Source organism: Balaenoptera ricei, chromosome 1 (assembly GCF_028023285.1).
Source record: "Balaenoptera ricei isolate mBalRic1 chromosome 1, mBalRic1.hap2, whole genome shotgun sequence".
Lineage (NCBI taxonomy): Eukaryota > Metazoa > Chordata > Mammalia > Artiodactyla > Balaenopteridae > Balaenoptera > Balaenoptera ricei.
In genome coordinates this window covers 35,840,628-35,863,340 of record NC_082639.1, presented here as the reverse complement: position 1 = coordinate 35,863,340, position 22,713 = coordinate 35,840,628, and the positions used below count along the sequence as shown (strand labels likewise).

General features: G+C 55.3%; 1 protein-coding gene across 4 annotated transcripts in view; it reads right to left on the bottom strand.

Moving 5' to 3' along the window:
* Positions 1 to 6,827: 6,827 nt before the first annotated feature.
* Positions 6,828 to 22,713, bottom strand: part of PTPRF (protein tyrosine phosphatase receptor type F) — an 85,722-nt gene continuing 69,836 nt past the window's right edge. For all 4 annotated transcript variants that reach the window (XM_059920752.1, XM_059920757.1, XM_059920768.1 and 1 more), the window contains 14 exons: positions 22,354 to 22,508; positions 19,659 to 19,774; positions 15,481 to 15,578; positions 12,445 to 12,568; positions 12,089 to 12,264; positions 11,268 to 11,387; positions 10,809 to 10,963; positions 10,445 to 10,730; positions 10,166 to 10,344; positions 9,825 to 9,951; positions 9,524 to 9,649; positions 9,105 to 9,259; positions 8,884 to 9,019; positions 6,828 to 8,539 (listed from right to left, as the gene is read on the bottom strand). In XM_059920752.1, the coding sequence (XP_059776735.1) occupies positions 8,471 to 8,539; positions 8,884 to 9,019; positions 9,105 to 9,259; positions 9,524 to 9,649; positions 9,825 to 9,951; positions 10,166 to 10,344; positions 10,445 to 10,730; positions 10,809 to 10,963; positions 11,268 to 11,387; positions 12,089 to 12,264; positions 12,445 to 12,568; positions 15,481 to 15,578; positions 19,659 to 19,774; positions 22,354 to 22,508 (2,022 nt within the window). In that variant the 3' untranslated portion in view covers positions 6,828 to 8,470. The remainder of the gene's footprint in view (positions 8,540 to 8,883; positions 9,020 to 9,104; positions 9,260 to 9,523; positions 9,650 to 9,824; positions 9,952 to 10,165; positions 10,345 to 10,444; positions 10,731 to 10,808; positions 10,964 to 11,267; positions 11,388 to 12,088; positions 12,265 to 12,444; positions 12,569 to 15,480; positions 15,579 to 19,658; positions 19,775 to 22,353; positions 22,509 to 22,713) is intronic.

Sequence of the window (22,713 nt, the reverse complement as noted above, 5' to 3'; positions counted from 1 at the left end):
CTTTTTCTGTCTATGACCTTCTTGGCCCCACCTGTTAGCATGGAAAAAAGTAGTGTGGAGATTCCCTTTTTACAGCTGAGGTCCAGAAAGGTGTGTGTGTTGGGGTGCGGGTGGGGAATTGCTGCAAAAAAACAAACAAACAAAAAACCCAAACAGAGAGAATCATCACCTGGAAAAATCACTGCTAACATTTTAGTGTATATCCTTGCCAGCGCTTCTCTAATTTACAAATGCCTTAAGGAACTGTCAAAATACAAATTCTGATTCAGTAGGTCTGGGGTGGGGCCTGAGATTCAGTTTCTAAAATGCTCCCAGATGATGCAGATACTGATGGTCTCCATATTCACTTGAGCAAGGCTGTAGATTTTATTTATGTGTGTGTGTCTATTTTGGGTTGTTTCTAACTTTTCAGTATTATAAACAATGCTGCCATGAATCTTTGCCCAGAGATTTTAAAAATATTTGTACGGTCATTTCCTTTATATACATTCTTAAATGTGTATCACTGGGTCAAAGGTAAAGTATATTATAAGGCTTTGGATAGATATTGCAAATATTTCCCCCAAAGGGTAGAACCAGATAATGTCCCCACTAGCAATATATGAGTGCTCAGATCCCCACATCATATTAACACATAACTTTTGCCAAATTGATAGTTGCACAATAGTACCTCAGTGTTCTTTCAATTTGCACTTTGATTAATAGAGAGACTGAGTATCTTCCCCAGTTTTACTGGAATTTGTGTATCTTCTTTTGTAAATTGCCTATTTGTGTCCATGCCCGTTTTCCTATTAGGGTGTTTACTTTTGTTCTTATTGATTTGAAAGCTTTGGATTTAAACCCTTGATTGTTACAAAGGTTTAGCATGGTGTGCTTAAGAAACCACGGTATTTAGGGGCTTCCCTGGTGGCCCAGCAATTAAGAATCTGCCTGCCAATGCAGGGGACATGGGTTCGAGCCCTGGTCCGGGAAGATCCCATATGCCACGGAGCAACTAAGCCCGTGCACCACAACTACTGAGCCTGTGCTCTAGAGCCTGCAAGCCATAACTACTGAGCCTGCATGCCACAACTACTGAAGCCTGCACCTAGAGCCTGTGCTCCGCAACAAGAGAAGCCACCGCAATGAGAAGTCCCCGCTTGCCACAACCAGAGAAAAGCCCACGCGCAACAACGAAGACCCAACGCAGCCAAAAAAATAAATAAATAAAATTAATAAATTTATAAAAGAAAAAAAGAGAAACCACGGTATTTAGATAAACCTCGAGTAAAGGATTCAAGGAGAGATGAGCCAACTGTTGAAGAAAAACATCACGGTCTAAAGCGCCAGGCTGTGGACCCTGGGGATGCTAAGAGGCTGCACTGTATGCATTACAGCCCTTGTTCTAGAAACTGGGATGGCTGCACGCATCAGACAGCATTTCCTCCCTCTCAGCAGGGCTGGATGAGCAAGCTTACTTCTGATCCCAAATTTTAGGCTTCATTTAGACTCCAACCAGCTTTTCTTTCTTTTACCTTAACATATATTCTTCAGATACACTGCTGTCAATTTTATCTGCAACCAAAATTGAGGATGGAATTTTAAAAAAATAATATCTAGTGGAAGAAAAACAGGGGACTAGCACTAATTAGTTTTAACAGAAAAATATAATGATGGGGGACTAGCTGTATCCGGTAGGAAAACAAAGCCACAAAAGTTAAATGAGTAGTTCTGGCTTTGACTAGACAGACAGATGAATGAAACAGACTTGAGGCCCAGAAATAGATTCTGTACTTAAAATAACCTCATATGTGATTAAAAAGGAGGCATTACAAATCAGTACAGGGAGAAAGGTGATCTAAACAAATAATTATTTGGGGGGAAAAACCAGTTTAGATACTCACATTAACCATACACCAAAGTATTTTCAAACATAAAAATTCCAAATATAGTAAGCAGATGAACTCAGATTGATGGAGAAATCAGGGCTGAGAAAACCACAGCCCAAGATCCTTGAGTCAAGGGTCATTCTTCCCAAGAGAAGCCTGGACTGGGTTTAAGTTCAGAATTTACAAATAAAAAATCAAAGAGGGAGACCAGGCAAACATCAGGGTAACTTGATAAAGAAACCCATTAGCAAAACATCAACAGTGTCATATAACCCTCCTCCTTCAACAACTGATTCATACAGAACTAGAAACAATAGCTTAAAAAGTTTCTGGGGACAATTTTTTTTTTTTTTTAATAAAGAAGCCCTTGCCAGACAAAGTTAAAACTGAGAGTGAATGTAAGAAAGAGATATTGTGAGGAATACAAAAATCAGAAAGTTTATAATCCTATGAGAAAAAATTTTGTGAGAGGCACTCCACCAAAGTAAAGTAAAAAGGCTCAACATGCTGTGTAAGGAACTGCGGTAGCGGAGTGTGCTCCAGAAGGGAAGGAAATAAAGAAAAAAGCAGAGAAAAACTTATTTGAAATTGAACCTATTTGTAGGTTCTCGATGTTTAGGATGAAAGACTTAATTATACTAACAGATCAGAAAATATTATAAGCCTTGACAATGTGAAATAAAAAATGGTAGTTGGACGAGAGAGGAGAGAGAATCAAGGAAAGTGAGCTAATTTTCTCGTTCTTCATAGAGGGTGATCAATAGGATACTGCTTAAGGTGATAAATCAGGAAATAAATGTTTAAATATATTGTTTAAAGTAATGAGGGAGCCCCCAAAGAATTAAAAGTAATAATATATGTAACAAAATCAGGAGGAACAGGTGGGAGTTCACATCAATTGACCAAATTCCACAGGTTTTATTGTGAGGACTCACCAGGTATATCTACTAAAGGTGCAACTTTAGTTGAAGGTGCAACTCTTCAACTATTTGAAGATGTACTGCTTACACCCGAAAAACTAAAATCAGAAGCTCCAGGAGGGACTTCCCTGGTGGTCCAGCCGTTAAGACTTCGCGCTCCCACTGCAGGCAGCCAGGGTTCAATCCCTGGTCAGGGAACTAGATCCCGCATGCCGCAACTAAAGATCCCACACGATGGGGCTTCCCTGGTGGCCCAGTGGTTGAGAATCTGCCTGCCAATGCAGGGGACACGGGTTCGAGCCCTAGTCTGGGAAGATCCCACATGCCGCGGACCAACTGGGCCCGTGAGCCACAACTACTGAGCCTGCGCGTCTGGAGCTTGTGCTCCGTAACAAGAGAGGCCGCGATAGTGAGAGGCCCGTGCACCGTGATGAAGAATGGCCCCCGCTTGCTGCAACTAGAGAAAGCCCTCGCACAGAAACGAAGACCCAACACACCCAAAAAAATCAATCAATCAATCAATAAATTTATTTAAAAAAAAAAAGATCCCACACACTGCAACTAAGACCTGGTGCAGCCAAATAAATAAATAAATAAATATTTAAAAAAAAAAAAAAAAAGAAAAAAAAAGCTCCAGGAAATGAAACTGGAGTTGGGGAAAGAGGGAGGAAAGCATAACTTTTGTTTTGTATCCTTTAAGACTGTTTGAATTATTTTTATTAAAGAAGACGTGTGCAGCCACTTTTTCTTTAATAAAAAAACTATATTGATAACCATTTAAAAAATTATGGCACATCTATAACAGAAGAGTATGTAGCAGTTTAAAAAATGTTAAAAAACTAACATGTTTAAGTCCCCAGTATACTTAAATGAAAAGGGCAATTTGCAGAAAGATATGAACAATACGACTATAGTTGTATAAAAAATAGTTTATATACACGTTTGTATATTCATAGAAAACACGCAGAAGAATACAGACTAAATTGGGACTCCCTCCAGGGAGTTGGGGGGCAGGGAGAGGATGGGGACTTTAATGTTTTATACTTCTATGTGGAAGATTTTTGTTGTTTTCAAAAATGAATTATTGGTGGTACCATTTTAAAACTTTGCTCAGTTAAAAATTAGAGTAATATTAATTCTTTACAGATTATTTGGAAAATTATGAAGAAAAAAAATCACCCAACCTCACAACTCTTGGTGTATTTCCTTCCAAATATTTTTTTTCTCTGTGCATCTGACTCTGTCTCTAGCTATGGGCAGGTGGCAGTGGGGAAGGAGCCCTGGAGTCAGGCAGACCCACCAATTCCAGTTGGGAGCCTGGAGTAAGTTACTCAACCCTTACGCACAGCTTCCACATCTCAATAAATGGCAGCTTCATCCTTCCAGTTGCTCAGGCCGAAACTGTGGGGTCAACCTTGACTCCTTTCTCTCACCCAGTCCAGAAGCAAATCCTCTTAGTTCTGCCTCTAAGACGGAACCAGTATCTGGCCACTGCTCACCATACCTGGATTTCTGCCGAAGTCCTCCCATTAGCCTAGAAGCTGCCCCATTTCCTCTCCGACCTCATCTCCCGCTGCTATCTCACGTCCTGCTCACAGTGTCACGGGCGCACCTGCCTCAACCCATCAGGCACATTCCCACCCAGGGCCTCCACTCCAGCTTCTCCTTCAGCCTGGATGCTCATCTCGAAGATGTTTAGGCAAAATCCCTCACCAGCTTCAAGTCTTTCCTCAAATTCCATCTTTTCAATGATGCTTCCTCTGACCACCCTGATTAGTAACAAAACTTTCCCCATGTGCCTGTTCTAATTCCCCCCCACCTCGTGACACATCACTTTCTAACAAACTATATATACATTTATTATTTTTTGCGTGCATCACATTTCCTCCTGCTAGAGTATAAACACTACAAGGGCAGGAGTCTTTGCACTGATGTGACTCATGCATCCCAAATACTCAAGTATTTGTTGAATGAGTGGATGAGACCTGATTTTTCTCATCTACAAAATGGGCATAATAGGATCCACCCCACACATTGCTGTGAGGATTACATGAAAAATATGTATTTCAAATTGCTTGCACAGCAGGGTCACCTACCTTCATTTAGGATGGCTCCTGAAAGAACTACTAATGACCAGGTTAGTCAGCTAGAGAGGTGTGGACGGGGAGATGTTCCAGGAGAATAGCTCATGGGACGCTCTGGAGCTGAGAGAATGCTGAGGCAAGCACGAAAAGAGTAGACCAGGTCATGACTGGAAAGGCGGGGGCGAAGGGCGAGGAGGGATGGTAAGGCTGCAGAGGCTGGGTCCTGCAGCCTCGGAAACCTGTGGAGTCTGGGCCGACTCTTGAGGCCCTGGCAGGGTCTCCTCAGGACAGTGCCGTGGTCACGTCTGCCAACAGACGCACTCTGGTTGCAGGGCTGAGGATGGGTTGGCTGGGGCAGGGCTGGGGGCAGGCAGACCAGGGAGCAGGCATGGCTGCAGGAGAGGGTGGTCCTGGGAATGCAGAGGACGGAACAGGTGCAGAAGAGGCCAAATGGGCAGGGTTTGGTGATTAGTTGGATGTGGGGGTGAGGGAGGAAGGGATGCCTGATTGGGGACCGGTGGATGGGGAGCCTTGGAGGCGTGGGTTGGGAGGAGGCGGGGGTGACAGCCAAGGGGAGGGGGGCAGACACCAGCCGGCGGAAAGGGCAGGGACTCTGGAGCAGACATAACCAGGTGCGTGTGGGTCCCAGCACCGGCGCTTACCTGCCCTGTGGTCTGCCTGCCTGGTGCAGTTTGTATGCTGTCGCCCCTCAAGTGATAATCTGATAGCTACCCTCACTTGCAAATGTTTAATGGCTCATTTTTTCAAGAGGAAATATTTATTCAAATTTAATATCATCAAGAATAATGCAATGATGGTGTTGTTTTTCTGAACAAATAGAAATATGCCCGGCAGTGAGCTAGGAGCTAGGGAAACCAAGAGCCCCGATCCCAGGCCTTGGTCACTCAGAGCCCCCAGGGAGACAGCTGGCAACACTAGAGTGCAGTGAGGGCCTCGAAAGAGGTGGCATAGCGCAGTACAGAGGCATGTCACCCAGCAGGGACACCTGCTTCCCATTCTCAATCACCTCACACCCATCAGCTGCCTCCAGCCTACCTCTGGCCTTATGTCTCCCTACCCAGATCACGTGCGTTCCTTGTAGTTTCTCATATTTGTTGGTCTGTTTCATGCTTCCAAGCCCTTGTACAAGTTGTTCTCTCCATCGGAAATGCTGTTCCCATCTTTTGAAAGTAACCCCTACTCACCCTTTGAAACACTCAGAAGCCAGCTTATGTCACCTCCTCCAGGAAGCCTTCCCTGATCCTGCTGCAGGGTGAGGTGCTGCCTCAGTGCACCCACAGCACCTCTGTGTTGGGTTCATCGTGGCACTCTCTATAGTCTGGTCACTGCTGACTACATGTATTTCTCTTCCTCACTTGTTCTGGGTTTTGCTTGTCTTCTGTCCCCAGAAGTTCCATATGGTTTGACAACCTGGTAGGACTTATCTGATCACCAGTGGAGAGACCACTGCAGATGTTGCTGTGTGTCCAGGGGCCAGAAGGCCACACTGTGTCCAGTACCCACATTGCAAGAATTACCAGAGTCCTCACTAACCAATTTCCATACCTTCTTGGCCCCACTGCCACAGTGCCATCCTTCTCCTTATGGCAGGGGAGGAAGAGAGGGAGGAGTTGACGAAAGGGGATGAGTGTGGCCTGGGGAGTCCCGGTACCCACAACGTGGCGACCCAGAACATGGCAGGGGTGAGGAGAGGCAGGGGGTGTGCTTCTGGCCCGGGAGTCGCGGCCCATGGCGGGTGCTCCTTCCATGCACTGTGGCTCAGTCTTCAGGCTCCCATCAGAAAGTGGGCACCAGGCCAGGAGCCCGTCTTCTCACAGGTCCTCAGGACAGCCTCGCTGTCTCCTGAGGAGCGGGAAATCGGCAGAACCTACCCCTAGGGACTGACTTAGAGAGCCCAGACTCTGGTTCCAGAAAGAGCCGAGACAGAGGCCCGGTTTGTAAGAAATCTGATTATTCAAATTTATTACCATCAAGAATTATGCAATGATGCTGTAGTTTTCTTAACAAATAGAAAACAGACTGTGTACAACAGTGAACTCTACAGCACTAGCATCCACAAGGTAAAAATGAATGTCTCATTCAACATTACCAACCCTGGATTGTTGATCTTGACCGCCTAGCTAGATCTGGGGACGTCTGCCTCGAGTCCCTCGGCTAAAACAGCTATGCACCCTTCCCGCCCCCACTTACCTACCTAGATAGTGCTGCCCAGAGGAAGAGGCCACTCCCTGCCCCTCAGCAAGCCGAGATAATAAGGATTGAGTATAGTACCACTGAGAGAAGTCCAGTAGTCTTGCCACATTGGTTTAGGAGGGCATCTTGAAGGAGTGAAAAGAGCGATTCTCAGGGGCTTTGAAAACAGCTGCAAACCAGGGAGGGGAGTCATCTGGCCCCTGTTCCGAGGACAGATATGTGCTACCAGGCCCACTGGCATGGACCTGAAGGGCCAGCTGCACCCCTGCTTGGCCCTGAGGTGTGTGGGGCGTGGCACACACCCTGACTGGTGCCCATCGCCTTGGCCACACGGCCAGACCCACAGCCTACCAACACTGTGCCATCCCACAATGCTGGGGACAAAAAGCAAGGCTCTGCGGACCCAGAGGGAACCCCAGGCGGACGGAGTCACCTCCCCTCTCAGGGGTTTGAAGCAGAGGCCAGGGGATGACTCTCTTTTTTTCTTGTGTTTTTTGTTTTTGTTTTTTTTTTGGATTTTTTTGTCTGTTTGTTTTTTGTCTTTGCTTTATCTTTAAACTTTGCCAACGATGGTGATGAGGAATGCCTTTCCAGGCTCCCCCAGACACGTCTGTGGTTCTGGGCTGTGAATGTTAAACACACACTGGAGTAGACGACTGGGGATGAGTGCTTCCTATCTCCGCCCCGCCCACCACCGTCTGTGGGGCCCAAAATAAGGCTCTTACGGAAAAACAAAACAGAAATTAAACCAAAAAAAACTGTGTTTCCCTGCATTTGGCTAAAACAGGATGTTGTCTGAAGGGCTGGAAGAGCAGCTGGATCAGCAATGCCTCTGCGCAGGCTGGCGGCCCCAGCTCCACACACACGAGGAAGGCACACTCCGTCCTTCAGCAGTGAAAGTCGTACCAAGAAAGGGTCCAGAGCGAATTCAAAAGAGAACACAAGCTACACCGCAACCCCATTCTGCAGTTAAGAATTTGCAAAAGGAAAAGTCAGAGGGAAGAGGCTAGAATCCCTGTCTACCCCACTTAATGTATAAAAAAGGAGGCTTTGCTCCCATCCCCCCCACGAGAAGAAGCATGAGAAACGCGGCAGCGGAACAGAGAGCTCGCAGGGGCTCCGAGGCGGGCCTGGCGGACAGAGATGTGGCCTCAGTGCACGCCTGCCGGCCTGCCTGCCTGCTGGCCCACCCCCTCACCCAGGGCAGTTCTGGGCTCTCCGTTCGGTGTGGCAATGTTCCTGAAACGCTGTGATCCCACTGGGCTGTGCTCTGCCAGCAGCAGCACCCGTGCAGGAGGGCTGGATGATGGTCGGTATGGCTCAGAGGAGCTGGGTCCCCTCCGGAGCCCCCAGGTGGGGGCAGCGGAGGAGAGAGGGGCGGTGGTTACGTTGCATAGTGGTCAAAGCTGCCGAGGTACTCCAGGGCCGCGCGGTAGCACAGCTGGTACTGGTCCTGCCGGGACAGGGGTCCGGTCAGCGCAGACAGCAACGGCGGATACCCCGACACACAGCCAAGGGCACTCACACTGCAGCCAGTGGGTCACGGACTTAGCCTCTGCCTCTGCTGGCCAGCAGCAGGGGCTAGATCCAGACATCTGCCCAGGCTTCCCCCTGCCACCCCCACTCTGCCCCTAGATCGTGTACCCCGTAAGGACCGACATGTGCAACCCCAGCTGGGAGCCAGGCACAGCACCGGTGTCCAGTGCACGGCTGCTGAGCGGGGAACCCGTCCGGCTCAGCCTTCCCCAGCATGTGTCTGTGAGGAGCTGGCTTTGGCATGGCCAGTGGCCTGCATACCTCCGTCTGCACCATGGCCGGGCGCTGTGTGCGCAGGGTCTTCACGGTCTGGAACATGTCGACCACGCCCTCGTAGCGCATCCGCTCCAGGACGATGCTCAGCGTGATGAACACCCCGGTGCGGCCGACACCGGCACTGCCCAGAGACAGTGCTGGGTCAGGGCTCCTGCCCCTGAACCCCCAAGCCCCCAGACGCCCAGACCTCCATGGGGTCGGCCCACCTGCAGTGCACCGTGATGGGCCCGTCCTGCCCGAACTGCTCCTTGGTCTTGTGCACCTGCCCGATGAAGTCGATGAAGCCCTCGCCCGTCTTGGGCACGCCCTGCTCTGGCCAGTCTGTGAACTGGAACTGCCGGATCGTCCTTGACTGCCCATCCTGGGAGAGGTGGCAGAGGCCGGGTTCAGGGCTGGAGCTTCAGGCGGCAGCCCCCCAGGGCAGGCGGACAGTGCGGTAGCACAGGTAAGCACCCTGAGGTCGTTACAACGAGGCCACCCTGGGAAATGGGCTTGCAGGCCCACAGCTCACCTTCGATTCCTGCAGCTGGAGCTGGGGCACCACACAGGCAGCCCCACTGCAGGGCCTCCGGCAGCATTACAGACATGCTCTCGTACAAATACACACACTCCCCTGTCCACTCACCCTGGCATCTGTGACCTTGAATTCACGCAGGATATACTGGGGCATGTTGTACTCAGCCATCGGGTCAACGACAAAGTACTGGTAGCGAGCAGAGCGCTCTGCGGGCCAGTACTGGTGGCACTTCTCCTGTGGACAGAGGGCCCGGCCCCATGGTCAGGGGGGAAAAAGTGGGGAGGGGAGCTCCGGGTTTCAGACGATTCGGGGGCAGGATGCCACAGGTGGTGATAACGGGGTCTGAGGCTACGCTGACAGGGCCGGGAGAGGAAGGACACGATAGAGAAGGGGTGGCTGGTGTGCTCACCCTGCCCATCTCCCGAAGCCTGGTCAGCATGACGATGATGGTGGAGTTGTGCTCCCACAGCATGCGCCAGAAGTCCTCGGTGCTCTCCGCCAGAGGCCCCTGTGTGGCTATGTAGGCCTTCTGTTGTCTGGGGTGGACATAAGACTGGACATGCTGGAGGTGCTGCTGCCCCCCAAGTCTCCCCATGGCTGCCTAGTCCCTTGGGGTCCCGGCTCAGATCACCCCTCCTCCAGGAAGCCCACCCTGGTCTTCCAGGCTGGCCCTACTCTGTTGTGCCCCCAGCCGGCCAGGAACAGGCCTGGCTACCCATGGGCGTGGTGGGCAGTCACAAGTGTGCTGACCTATAGCCATCCAGGAAGCTGGCATTGATGTAGTCGGAGCCCTCCACACCACGGATGGGCTGCAGACACACACGGGTCAGTTCGTAGGGCATGATGTTCACCAGGCGGTTCTTGAACTTGTTGCAGGGCAGGTTGGCGCTGATGAAGCGGGATGTGTGGGCCTTGGAACTGGCCAGCAACTAGCGAGAGGGAGGGGCTGGTCAGGCCTGGCTTCCTGAGGGATTGTCCCCGGGACCCAGTCCAGGCTCTGAAGCCAGGCAGGCCCAGCCCTGAGCCCACCTTGAACTCCAGCTCCATGGCAGTCACACTTTCCCCAGGAGGCACTTGGCCCAGCTTCTGGATGTGTGCATAGAGGTTGCGAGCGGGCACCTCCGTGTGTCCACACGTGGCGGCCTCCAGCAGTGCCTCGTGGATGAACACGTACTGGTCCTCGGTCTGCACCATGTAGTTGCGCTGCGACCGCATGCACGTCACGTGGCCGTAGATGTCCACCGTCTTCTCGTGCTTCATCCGCTCCAGCATGGCGTCGATGACGATGAAGCAGCCCGTGCGGCCCACGCCCGCACTGCAGGACACAGACTCAGCCTGGCCAGGGGCCCACCCCGCCTCCGCCCCACCCCTCGGTGGCGTGGCCCTCCCTCACCTGCAATGCACCACCATGGGCCCGGCGTCCAGCGGGTTGCAGGCCTTGACCCGCCGCAGGAAGGCCAGGATGGGGGTCGGGTACTCGGGAACTCCGTGGTCTGGCCAGGCCATGAACTGGAACTGACGCAGCTCCCGCTTCTCACTGGAGCCACTCTGGGGAGGAGAGCGGGGAGAGCCGGTGTGACCAGGGAGCGTGCCCTCTACAGACTCAGGGCAGGATGCCCCAGTGCTGAGGCCAGACCCCGGCTTTCCAACGGGACTCAGAAGCCACACGGGGCAGTCTGAAAGAGCTCAGGTGCTGCTTCCGTCCATGCCGCCCATGGCACCGGCTGTCATGGTGCGCTCACACCTCCAACACCGGGCTCCCACTCGCCCCCTTCCCCACCAGCACACCATGTTCACACCATTGCCCTCATAGGTCCCGGCCGGGGGGACAAGCACCGGGGCAGGACCATACCTTGTGGAGCGCAAAGGTGCGCACAGTGTAGGTGGCCAGCTCCACCGTGTCCAGCAGGGTCACCTGGATGAGGCCGTAGGTCTCGGTGCCACGGGCTGGCCAGTACTGATCGCATTTCACCTGCAGAGGGACAGCAGGGCAGGGTGCAAGGGTGTTTGGAGGTACCCAAAGGCTCAGGCGGGCAGAAGCAGGGTGGAAGGTCTAGCCCTTAGCCCCGAGCTCTCAGATCCATTATGCCACCCCTCACCAAACCCTATCATGGTCTCACGATACGCCTCCACCCCTGCCCTCACCAGGGGAACGAGAGACGTAATTGAAAATTGTTTATTCATGACCAGATTTCACCAGGCACGTTTTCTGCCAAATTTACCCATAACGTTTATGCACCATTTTCAAGCTCTGTAAATTTTACGTTCCAGTCAACGCTTTGCTGTGCATAAGCAGATAACAGCAGCTCTTTCCACTAATTAACTTAGGAGACATGTTAATGCCCCAGCTACACTCCAGCATCTGGGGAACACGTGAACATCCCAGAAACATGCCAGCAACTGGGGAACATATTAACGTTCTTGGGAAATGACAGCATCTGGGGCAACATATTAACATGCTGGGAACCCACTAGTATATGGGGAACATGCCACATCCCAGGAACGTCCAGCAGCTGGGACACGATGACATCCCAGGAAAACAATAGCACTTGGCAAGTCCCTTGAGGAGCTTCTTCCCACAGGGATGGGAAAAGGTGTTTGAAGTCACCTGGTGGCTGAGTATCCACTGCCACCCCCCTCCCCGACCCTGGGCAGGACTCTGCACAGCCTTACCCGGGACTTTTCCTCCAGCCGTGTCATCATGACCACAGTGGCTGTGCGCTGCTCCCACACCATCCTCCAGAAATCGCCCATGGTCTCAGGCAGCGGGCCCTGCGTGGCAATGTAGGCATTCTGCTTGCGGTAGCCATCGATGTAGTTGGCGTTGATGTAGTCACTCCCCGGGACACCTATGAACAGGAAGGGACGTGGGAGAGCATTATCCTGGGGCCTCCAACCCAGTCCATACCTCCTCGGCGCACCCTGGGACCCGTGGGCCTCTTCTGGAGGATGAAATGTCACCCAGCGAGGAGGAGATCAAGGGGATGGGACGGGGCCCCACCCGGGACGGGGCCCCACCCTTGGCTCACCATCAGTGGAGGTAAGGATGACTCGAGAGTGGTCGTAGGCAATGACGTTGGCGTAGCGGTTCTTGGGCTTGTTCACCTCCAGGTTTGAATTCTCCCACGTGAACTGCTGTCCAGGGTCAATTGACTGCAGGGAATGGAGGAGGCAGGCGGAGTGGGGCAAGAGCTGACTACCCAGTGCCTCCAGGGGGACCCAGCCTTCCAGGTGGTGCCCACATCCGGCCTTCGCTCCCGGGTCACAGCCAGCTGCTCTATCGCGTAGTGCCCGTGACGGCTGAGCACCAGTTCCTCTGGCCACGGAGCACAGAGGCTGGCACGGCACCGATCAGCAAGCTGATGGACCGAAGACTCCTCTGACCAAGGTACCAAATCCCCTCGCCCAGGAGAGTGGTCAGGGGTGGGGTGGGGGCTAGGGAAGTCCCTCAAGCCCTGAATCCAGCTAATGAATGAGTGCAGAAGCAACGGCGGCCAGCTGTGCACGACCCAATGCTGCTGGGGCTCTGGCCAATGCTGCACGGCCTTGCCCAGCTCTCCTCTTCCCTCTCTGGCTGTTCCTTCCCATAGGCAGGACGCAGTGCTCCTCCGGAGTTCATTCCTGGGCCCTCTTTGCACTCTCCAGCCTTTCCTGGGTGAGTTCACTTGCTCTCAGGACCTTACGCCCATATGCTGGAGCTGCCATAACCCCAGCTGCAGCCCAGAGTCTCCCCTGAGCTCCCAGTCTGAATAGCCAGCAGCCCCTTGGACATCCCACCTGGACGTCCCACACTCCTTCGGTCTCACCCCTTGCCAAGCTGAGCTCATCAGCTCCCCCTGCAAACCTGGCTCTGCTGCTGGGGCCCCATCTCAGTGAAGGGCACTGTCCTCATTTACCCCAAAGCCCCGGCCACAACCTGCAAGTCGTCCTCAAAACTCTTCTGTGCCCCATCCCATCACTCCCAGCCCCTCGGCTCTCTCCAACCTGCTGCCAGGGCCTCAGCCAGGCCACCTCTGCTCAGACTTGGCATCTCCCTGCCTCTTCGCTTTGCCCCACTCCATCCTGCAGCCGGAACAATCCTTATAAAATGCAGATCTGATGATCAATTACCTTCTTAATGCCTTCCATGGCTCCTCATCGCCTCAGATGATAATAATAACAGCTGAGGCTCAGCGAAACCTTACTGTGTGCTTGGCAGTGTTCTCAGCACTCTGCGTGTATTCCCTCATCTAATCCTCCCGTGAAACAGGTTCTATTATTACCCTCCTTTTACAGACGAATACCACCCGAAGTTCTCAGCATAGCACACTGTGTCCTCCAGGTTTTGGCACCAGCCTGTGACTCTCCACGGGTCAGCGAGCACTGCTTCCGTGAGACCTCAGCACAGCCCACCCCTAGCCTGCTTGCCTCGGTGCTGTCGGCCGACCTTCTCCGCACGTCTGCATGTTTAACCCCAGGGCATGAGGTCACATTCAGTGTCTCTCATCTGTCTGCACTCGTCTCCCCGTTGGCTGAGCTCCCTGTGGACACTTGCCTCCACACCCCCAACACCCAACACAGGCTAAGTGCCCGACGATGCCAGATGAGGGACTGACTGACCGTTAAAGGTAACACAGCTATGGGATCCTGGCTGCAGGAAAGCTCTCGGCAGGCCGGGTGGCCAGAGGAGGCTTCCTGAGGAGGAGGCTGTGGTGAGGAAAGCGCAGACTGGAGCAGAGAAGCGGCAGAAGGTGGACGGGGTACACTGCGAGTCTGGACAGTGAGCCGCAGAGCCCCACGGGAGGAAGGGTGGCGTGGGACGCGGGACTGGATGAGTGTGGGCGGAAGACCAGGCCAGGTAAGGAGCTGGAGGCAGGGAGCCCGCCTTAGCGGCTCCGTCCCCCTCATGGCGGGCCTGTGCAGAGCAGGCCCCCAGTGGGCGCTCTGCAGCGACAAGCGGCACACCTTCCTCGCGGCACGGGTGATCATCAGTTCCCCTGCCAACCTCAATTTCCTCTGCGGAAACCTGGCTCACAGCCCTTGAAGGGGAGCCCTGGTGCCCGCCATAGCAGCCCAGCTGAGGGTGGACATCTGACTGGAGCGGGGCGGACTCACAGGCAGGGTGGAGCCAGCCCGTCAATCACCCATCCATCCACCCGTCATCCTGTGCCGGGGCTGCGCTGGGGGCGGGGCGGGGTGGCGGGTTGGAGGGGCCCAGTGGGGCAGAGGCAGAAGATGCCTTAACAACACCTCCGCCCCGCCCCCCCCACCCCCACCCCGTGCTCCTTAGAGGAGGCGGGGCTCTCCTTATCACCTCCTTAACACCCCTTTCACTAGCAAAGCACCTCCCCAGCGGGGCGCCTGGAAGCCCCGACTCTGGGCAGGAGCAGTGCTCTGAAGTCTGAGCCCCCAGCAGGTAGGGTCCAGGCCAGAGTGAAGGGAGTACATGGAGGGCCCTGAGTAGGAGGGTTTGTGCAGCCCAAGTGGCAAGATTCAGGCCCCCCAGCTCCCCGTCTCTGTGATCTGCACTCTGAGAACACCCGTGAGCACATGCATGTGCAGGGCACAGGCTGCCAGACACATTGCACTACTCATCAGCTGTGTGACCTTGGGCAAGTCACTTCTCCTCTCTAAGCCTCAGCTTCCTCATCTGTAAGATGGGATAACACCAGTATCCCTTTCATAGGGTGTGGGGAGGGCAGAATGGTATGCAAAGTGCCTAGCCCAGAGCTGGCCCGCAGGAAGCTCTCCATAAATGCCAGCTGTTATTACTGAGTGTGTGTGTGTGTGTGTGTGTGTGTGTGTGTGTGTGCGTGTGACAGAGAGAGAGAGAGAGAGAGAGAGAGAGAGAGAGAGACCTGTCTGCCTCTGTTAGCATCGGGACATGTGACTGAGTGTCCTGACCTGGGGATCTGGAAGGGCCTCTGTCAGGCCCAGAACCTGAGGAGTTGAGTTCCCTGCTGGCCACTGCTGACCCCTCCAGTGTGTGTTCTGGAGAAGCCTGGAGCCCGAGGCAGGAAAGGGGCTGGTCTGGGGCCAGGCACATGGTGGGGGGTGTGAAGCGGGGGTGAGGGGGGAAGTCTCACCTCGTATTCCTGGGAGAACTTGAGGCCGTCGTTGGCTTTGAGGCGCTCGATGTTGTCCGCCAGGTCGGTGATGGGGATGGGCGGGTGGTCTCGCATACCTGGGAGCAGGGGCACACATAGGCAGAGTTAGCGTGAGGCCTGAGCGGGGTGGCGGAGACAGCCCCAATGCATGTATGTGCACATGTGAACACGTGTGACCATGGAGCACTCGGCACTGGTGGCATGGAGACAGCGGCACATGCGGCGACAGGGATGGCGGGGCACATAGTGGCTGGGGGTGGGGGTGGGAGAGGACAGAAGTGGAAGGGTGTGTGCTGTGAGCACGAGTGAGCATGTCCGTGTGACACGGTGCTGAGTGGCGGGTTCTCCACAGGCATGGGAGGCCTCCCCCCTCCCAGGCCGGGGCCGGAAGCCCAGGTGGAAGGCAGTGGACAGGATGGGGCTGGGCTGCTGCAGCCTGCACCCCGCCTGCGGGTCCTGCCTCTGGACAGCGCTCCTGCCCTCACTGGTGCCAGTCACCGTGGGAGGCTCGGTGATGTCCCTGTCCCAGCACCCAGCATGTGGATGGAGTGATCACGATGTACATGGCAGAGACGTGGAAGAACTCGGAGGGAGAAGCAAAGGGGAGGAGGGAGATGTGGGGACAGGGAGGCAGGGAGACAGGAGAGGCGCTGGAGAGGGGTCGGACTGAGACCGGAGAGGGGTCGGACTGAGACCAGAAAGGGGTCGGACTGAGACCGGAGAGGGGTCGGACTGAGACCGGAGGCAAGAGGCAGAGACAGAAGGGGTGGCGGGAGGGAAAACAGGGCGGGAAGAAGGGGGCAAGATGGGGAGAGAGCGGGATGGACAAAGAAAAGGTAGGGCAGTGAGAAGGTAGAGAAAAGAGAGGAAAGGGGAGAGAAGAACTCAAGGAAGGAAGGAGGCGATGGGTGAGAGAAGTAGAGGAAACACACAGAAGCCAGAGTGGGTCCCAAACACGGGAACGCAGAAAACTAACTTGAGATATTCGGGCAACTGGGGACACTGGAACCTGCAGAGAAAAAGAACAAAAACAGCGGGGCAAGAGAAGGAAACCCATTAACCTCTGGTTACACTGCGGTTGAACACAGTGCGGGGCTGGGGGCTCGCAGGGGCAGCCCCACCGCAGCCCCTTCTGCCCCCCGAGGAGCAGATGCATCTCCCACCCAGAGCCTGGGCGGCCTCAGGGGCCTCTTTCTATGAAGGAAGTCTAGGTCCAAGCCAACCTTGTGCCCTCTGGTATCAAAGTTTGACCCTGGCTATTTCCAGATGAACTGGCAAAAGGGAAGTGTGCTTTTAGAGAGAGATGAGGCATGTGTGGTGAGAAACAGAAGGGTGAGTCCACACGAGGATGTGGAGATGGGGACTGTATCACTCTTTCAGCTTTTCTGTGCGTTTGAAGCGTTTTCAGAAGAAGAGTTAAATTATGAGAGAAAATAATAAACATTTGCTGAATGAAAAAAACGAGAAGGAAACCCCCAGCCGTGGACAGTGCTGCCATCCCCGCCACCCCTTCTGGTCACTGGTTCCCTCCCAGACCACCCCTGTGCACAAAGACACCTCTCCCTGCCAGCAGCCCCGTTCCCTGATCTCAGCACCTCGGGTGACCCTCACTGTGCCCCCTCCCCACGGCCCGCCCAGAGCCACAGCCTCCTGTCCTTCTGGACCCCCATCCCTTTTAACACCACCTCTGACTTCCTGTACTCCACCCCGCCTTCTCCTCTCAGATCCCTGCCATTTACACCGGGCCCTGAAGCCACAGGGATTCAGACCCCAGCAGGGCCTTCACACCCACTTGCTCATTCCCCACTCGCTGTGCCTCAGCCCACTGAAATGCTCCTGCCCCCAGGACCCGCCCACCACGTGCTCTCCAAGGTCCCAACTGCCGAAGCCAAAGGCCCTCCGTCTGGGTCCTCCTTGCACAGCCCTCCCCGCCTGGCCTCTGGGACACTCCTCTCCCCAGTGTTCTCTCTCCCTCTGGCTTCTCCTCCTTGGCTATCCTTCACCCATCCTTCCTCAACATTTCACCGCCTTCCCTGGCTGCCCTTCGGCCGCTCTCTTCCCCTGCCCCCTTCTCCTGGGAGAGCCCATCTATTTGCAGGCGTTGACCACTGCGTGCTCCTTGGCATGCCCCATGCCCGTGGTTCCAGCCAGGATGTTGGTGCGGAGGTCTCCCTGGACCCTCCCACCCCAATGCTCAGCCAGCAACCACAGAGGCATCCTGGGACCCCCGCCCCCATTTCCTCACCCCACACGGAATCAAGCCTGAGCCCTGCTGCTTAGGTCTCACTCATGTCTCCCCACTGCCACCCGCCTCGTCCAGGTCCTCAGCACCTTCTCAACGGCTTGCCTCCCCAAGTTCTCCCCTTCCAATCTGCCTTCCACATGGCAAACAGAGCTATGTTTCTACAGCACAATTCTGACCCTGTTGCTGCCCTGCTGAAAACCTTTAATGCCTCCCTGGAACCCTCAAGACAAAGTCCAAACCCCTTAGCCTGGCGCGCAGGTCCCTCTGTGACTGGACCTCGGCCTAGCCCTCCAGACTCGTCTCTGGGCTCTCAACATCCCCAGCTCCAGTGCCGCAGGACACAGTGCCCGAAAGCTGCTTCCCCACATGCTACTGCCATCGAAGGGAGCTCCCTCCGCTCCCTCCCACCCCCTCTCTGCCCAACTAAGGCCCACACGGCTTGGCATCCCTCTCAGAGGAGGCTTCTCTGCCCTCCAGGACCCAGCATTCTGGAGCTTTGATTCCTCGAAGATCTGATCACACCCGGTTGCAACAGCCTGCTAGGTCAGCCTGGCTCTCTCTCTTTCAGGACACGTGCCCTTGGAACTCAGTCAGCATGTTGTCAGGGAGCCCAGGCCACAGGATGAGAGCCGAAAACCTCAGGTGGGCTCACAGCTGACTGCAGTGTCAACCACAGGACATGAGAATGAATGAGTCTCCAGAATTCTGGGGTCAGCAAACTTTTCTATAAAAGGCCAGATAGTAAATATTTTTGGCTTTGTGGACATATGGTGTCTATCATACCTATTTAGCTCTACTTTGTAGTATGAAAACAGCCACAGACAATACATAAATGAATGGGCGTGGCTGCGTTCCAATAAAACTTTATTTGCAGAAACAGGTGGTGGGCTGCATTTGGCCTTGGGCCATAGTTTGCTGACCCCTGATCTAAATGATTCTGGCTCCCAGCTTTTGAGTCTTCCGGCTGAGGGCCCAGACATTCTGGAATAGAGACAAGCTGCTCCTGCTACGCTCCCGTCTGAATTTCTGACTCATAAAGACTGTGAGAAGAGTACATAATTGTTGTTGTTTTCAGCCATGAAGTTTTGCGGTAATTTAACGTGCAGCAATAACCAGCTCGTGTACACACAACCCCGCGTGTTATAGTTCACTCATTCATTCAGCTGCCTTGTGTTTGTTTCACAGGTGCTCAACAAGAATCCACCGTGTGCACAACCCAAGGGATGGGAGAGGAAGAAGACAGTTCCTGGCTCCACAGAGCTCTGTCACTGAGGCAATTCCAGCCCAGGGTGGGAGGCGTCATGATGGAAGCAGCATCTGGGAGCCGAGGAACGACCCCGCCCCCAGGGAAGAGGTCTGAGCTGTGTCTGCTGGGGCATAGGGAGGGAGTGACAGCTCAGCTAGAAGGAGCCGCCAGAGAGCCCCGTAACAGTGGCGGGGAAGGAAAGGCAGGCACCAAGCCCTGTGCGGGGTCTCTGTACTCGCACAGAATATCTGGGGCCAGCCACCAGAAAGGGCCAGATGTGGGCACCCCATCCCGCCACAAGTGTCTGATGGGCCATTTCCCACTAACAAACCTCTCGTGTGCAGGGGCCAGAGCGCGGGTGCAGAGGCTGGCCACCCCGGGGCTGGGATGTGGCTCTGTGTGGGTCCCGGGCCCATACTTGGAGGGCTTGACCAAAGACGAGGTTGGGTATGAGCAGCTGCCCCCCCACCCCCAGAGGCTCCCGGGCCCTGGGGCGCCTGTCCAGCTCTTGATATAGGGGTTCCTCGGTCACTTCATCAAAGTGGATGGGTACAGGGAGAAGGGCAGAAGGGAGGAACAGGAAATGGGGGCCAGGGTGAGGCCAGGGTCCCTCGGCGGAGACCGGCAGGCCTGGGCAGGGCGGGCAAGCTGGGGGAGCCACCCTACCTGGGGTCTGGTAGTTGAGCCGCCGCATCTCCACGGGGTCAGAGGAGTGGGCCAGCAAGGAGTCCTTCAGCCCAATTGACTGCTCATCCTTGGACGATGGGGAGTGGGTCCTTTTCCTGGAGAGGCGGAAGGGCGGTTGGTGAGAACCGAGGTCCAGGCGGAGAACAGAGATGCACGGCATAGCCCGCTACCACAGAGCCCCTGTGTCCACGGCTCTGCTCCTCCCACCCCAGCCTGGGGTCTCTGAGTGCAGGAGAGCCAGGACCAGAGCAGCTTCACGTGAGAGGACACAGGGTGGAGGGTGCGGAGACAGCGGGAGTGGGGGGTGGACAGAGGGCCAGCCCAGCGAGAAAGGAAGGGGCCACAGAGGCTGGTGGCTTCTTCCCGTAAAGGGCAGGTCACTGCTGGGCAGTGGCTCTTGTCCGCGAGGCCCCCACAGCTGAGGCAGCAGGAGCCACCAGGAGGAAACATGCAAACGACACATGGGATATGCAAACATCACAGAGAGCTGGGCCCCAGCTATCTGGCTCTCGGTACAAGGGTAGAGGTGCAGAGCAGCAGGGGAGGGACGGGGAAGACGTCCCACTAGCTGGGCAGAGTCCTCCCTTGCTGGCCTCGGCTCCCCGGGCTACAGGGACAGGATCAGAGACAGACTGCAGCATCCAGCTGCTGACAAGTACCCAGGGGCCGCTTCTGCTCGGTGGACACAGGTGTGCTTGGGGAAGAAACTTACGCGAGTGTGCATGAGTGTGCAGCACACACTTCCCGGCTGCAGCCCGTGCTCTTTGCACATAGGCCAGACTCTGTCCCCTGCAGCGCTCAGGTAACCTCAGAGACCTGGGAGCCTGGGGGAAGGCTCTGGTGAGCTCAGAGTCTGTGCCCGCAGAGGAAGAGCTGGAGGTCTGTGCTTTGCCTGTGCCCGGAGAAGGGGCATCCCCTGTGCAGAGCACCAGTCGAGAGAGTGACAGAGCCTGTCCCATCGCCTGCCAAGCTGACCAGACAGCCGCAGGCCAGGAGGCTTCCGGCCCAAGCAGCACCCCTCCCTGCTGGGCCCGCAGTGTGCATGGGGATAAGAAGTGAAGGGCGAAGCGTGTGAAGAGAGAAGGAAGGACTCCTACCTTTCTTGTTTACTAGGTCCCGAAAGACAGGCAAGGACAGAAGAAAGGAACGGTCACTGTTTCCGCCAAGCACTCAGACCCTCTCACGACATGGGGGCCACTGCAGACCCATCTATGGCACCCACGTGGCATTCACGGGGAGGGGTCGCCTCTCCTGGCAGACACCAGGACCCAGAGGGCAATGGGGGGAGGATGAATGGGTGTGTGGGACCCTCCTCAGGTTCCCCACCCATGGGTCTCCAGGCCCTGAACCAGGCGAGCCTGTCCCTATTCACCCTGGGAGAAAGGAGCTAACTTCAGGAAGGAGGCACCAGGTCCAGGTCAAGGGTCAGGGTCAGGGGCAGGGAGAGATGGGGCACTGAGGACAGGAACTCGTGTGTGTAAACATGTTCAGACATACGGACCAACAAGCGTTCACCGACAGCCTTGCGCTGGGTGCTGGAAACAGGCCCAGGGATGTTCCCGTGGAAGCACCACTGGACAGTGGGGGACAGTGTGGGGAAGGGGTAGGAGGGGACCGGCAGAGCCTCGTGGGCACCAGAGCCTGGAAAGGAGTCTTGAAGGATGAGATGGCAGTTGCCCGGGCAAGGGGAAGGAGAGCTGCAGAGCGGAGGGGCTCATCCCGGGCTGGCCGGGAACTGCGCTGGTTCAGTGATGACGTCGGGGTGGCGGCAGGGGCCAGACCAACCAGGCATTTGTTGGACTTCAGGCTACAGAGATCGGGCTATAAAACTCTTTAGTTAAAACTGGGAAGTGTTAAGCTGAGGGTGACAAAGTAAACCTTTGGAAACACCTTTCAGGCTGGGAGGAGGATGGAGAGGAAGGGGAGACTCCAAGATCAGAAGACCGCAGCTACCCGAGAGAGGACTGAGGCGTGCCGTGTGCACGTGCATTACCTCGTGGGGAGCCCACGGTGGGGAGGGGGGAGCAGGTCCAGTGATATCCAGGGCAGGACTCACGGGAGACTGGGTGGAGGGAGAGGGAGGAGGGGAGAGGGTGACACTCCAGGTTTCCGGTTGGTGACTTGGTGGATGGGCCCGTCCCCTGTGATAGGGACCCTGGGGGAGGGCTGTGGGAAGGGTCAAGACACCCTGAGTCTGGGACAGCTGCAGATGCTATGGTCACAGCAGGCACTGAATAAACGTCTGCCAAGTGAATGTCCACGGGCACATGGCCCTGGAGCTGGGTCTGGACCTCTCAAGGCCTGAGCAGGAGAGCCAGGCAGGGAGTCATCTAGGGATGGTGGCAGAGGGGGTGCTGAAGGTAGGAGACCAGGAGAAGGCCGTGTCTTGAAGCTGAGAGACAGACAGGCTCACATCCACTGAAACACAGAGACGGACAGACAGACATGCCCGGGGATGCACATGAACAAGCCCTCTGTGAAGTTGCGGCTGCTCATCACACCTGGGCCACACCCATGGGTGTGCACACGCACTGCTTCTGCTCTCCTGGCTTCCCACCGAGCCCAGGGGTGCACCCTGGGGTGCAGGCCAGTGTGGCTGCCGCAGGCCTGTATGCACCTGGCCAAGGAGCGCCTGAGAGTCCAAGGGCAGGTGGCCACGCACCGGAGCACTCACCTCTTGAACAGGAGAATGGCGATGACAATGAGGATGATGAGGATGACTGCCAGGACGGGGCCCGTCACCCACAGCATCTCGGGTTCCTCCTGCTGCTGGGCTGGTGTCACCTGGACCACGATCTCATCGGAGTAGGGGCTCGAGGCATAGCGCTTCTGTGGCCCAGTGGAGGAAGAGCACAGGTGGTGAGCCTGGGGTGAGATCTCCCACCCTCTGCCCCGCAAACCTGGAGAAAGGGCTCTGGGCCTGGTCTCCCAGACCTGGGCCTGGTCAGCTGACTGGGACCCTAGGGCTAGGTCGGGTCTGGCATTCTGGGTCCTAGGGGTTAGTGCCTTGAGACCCCAGTGCAGGTCTGGGGCC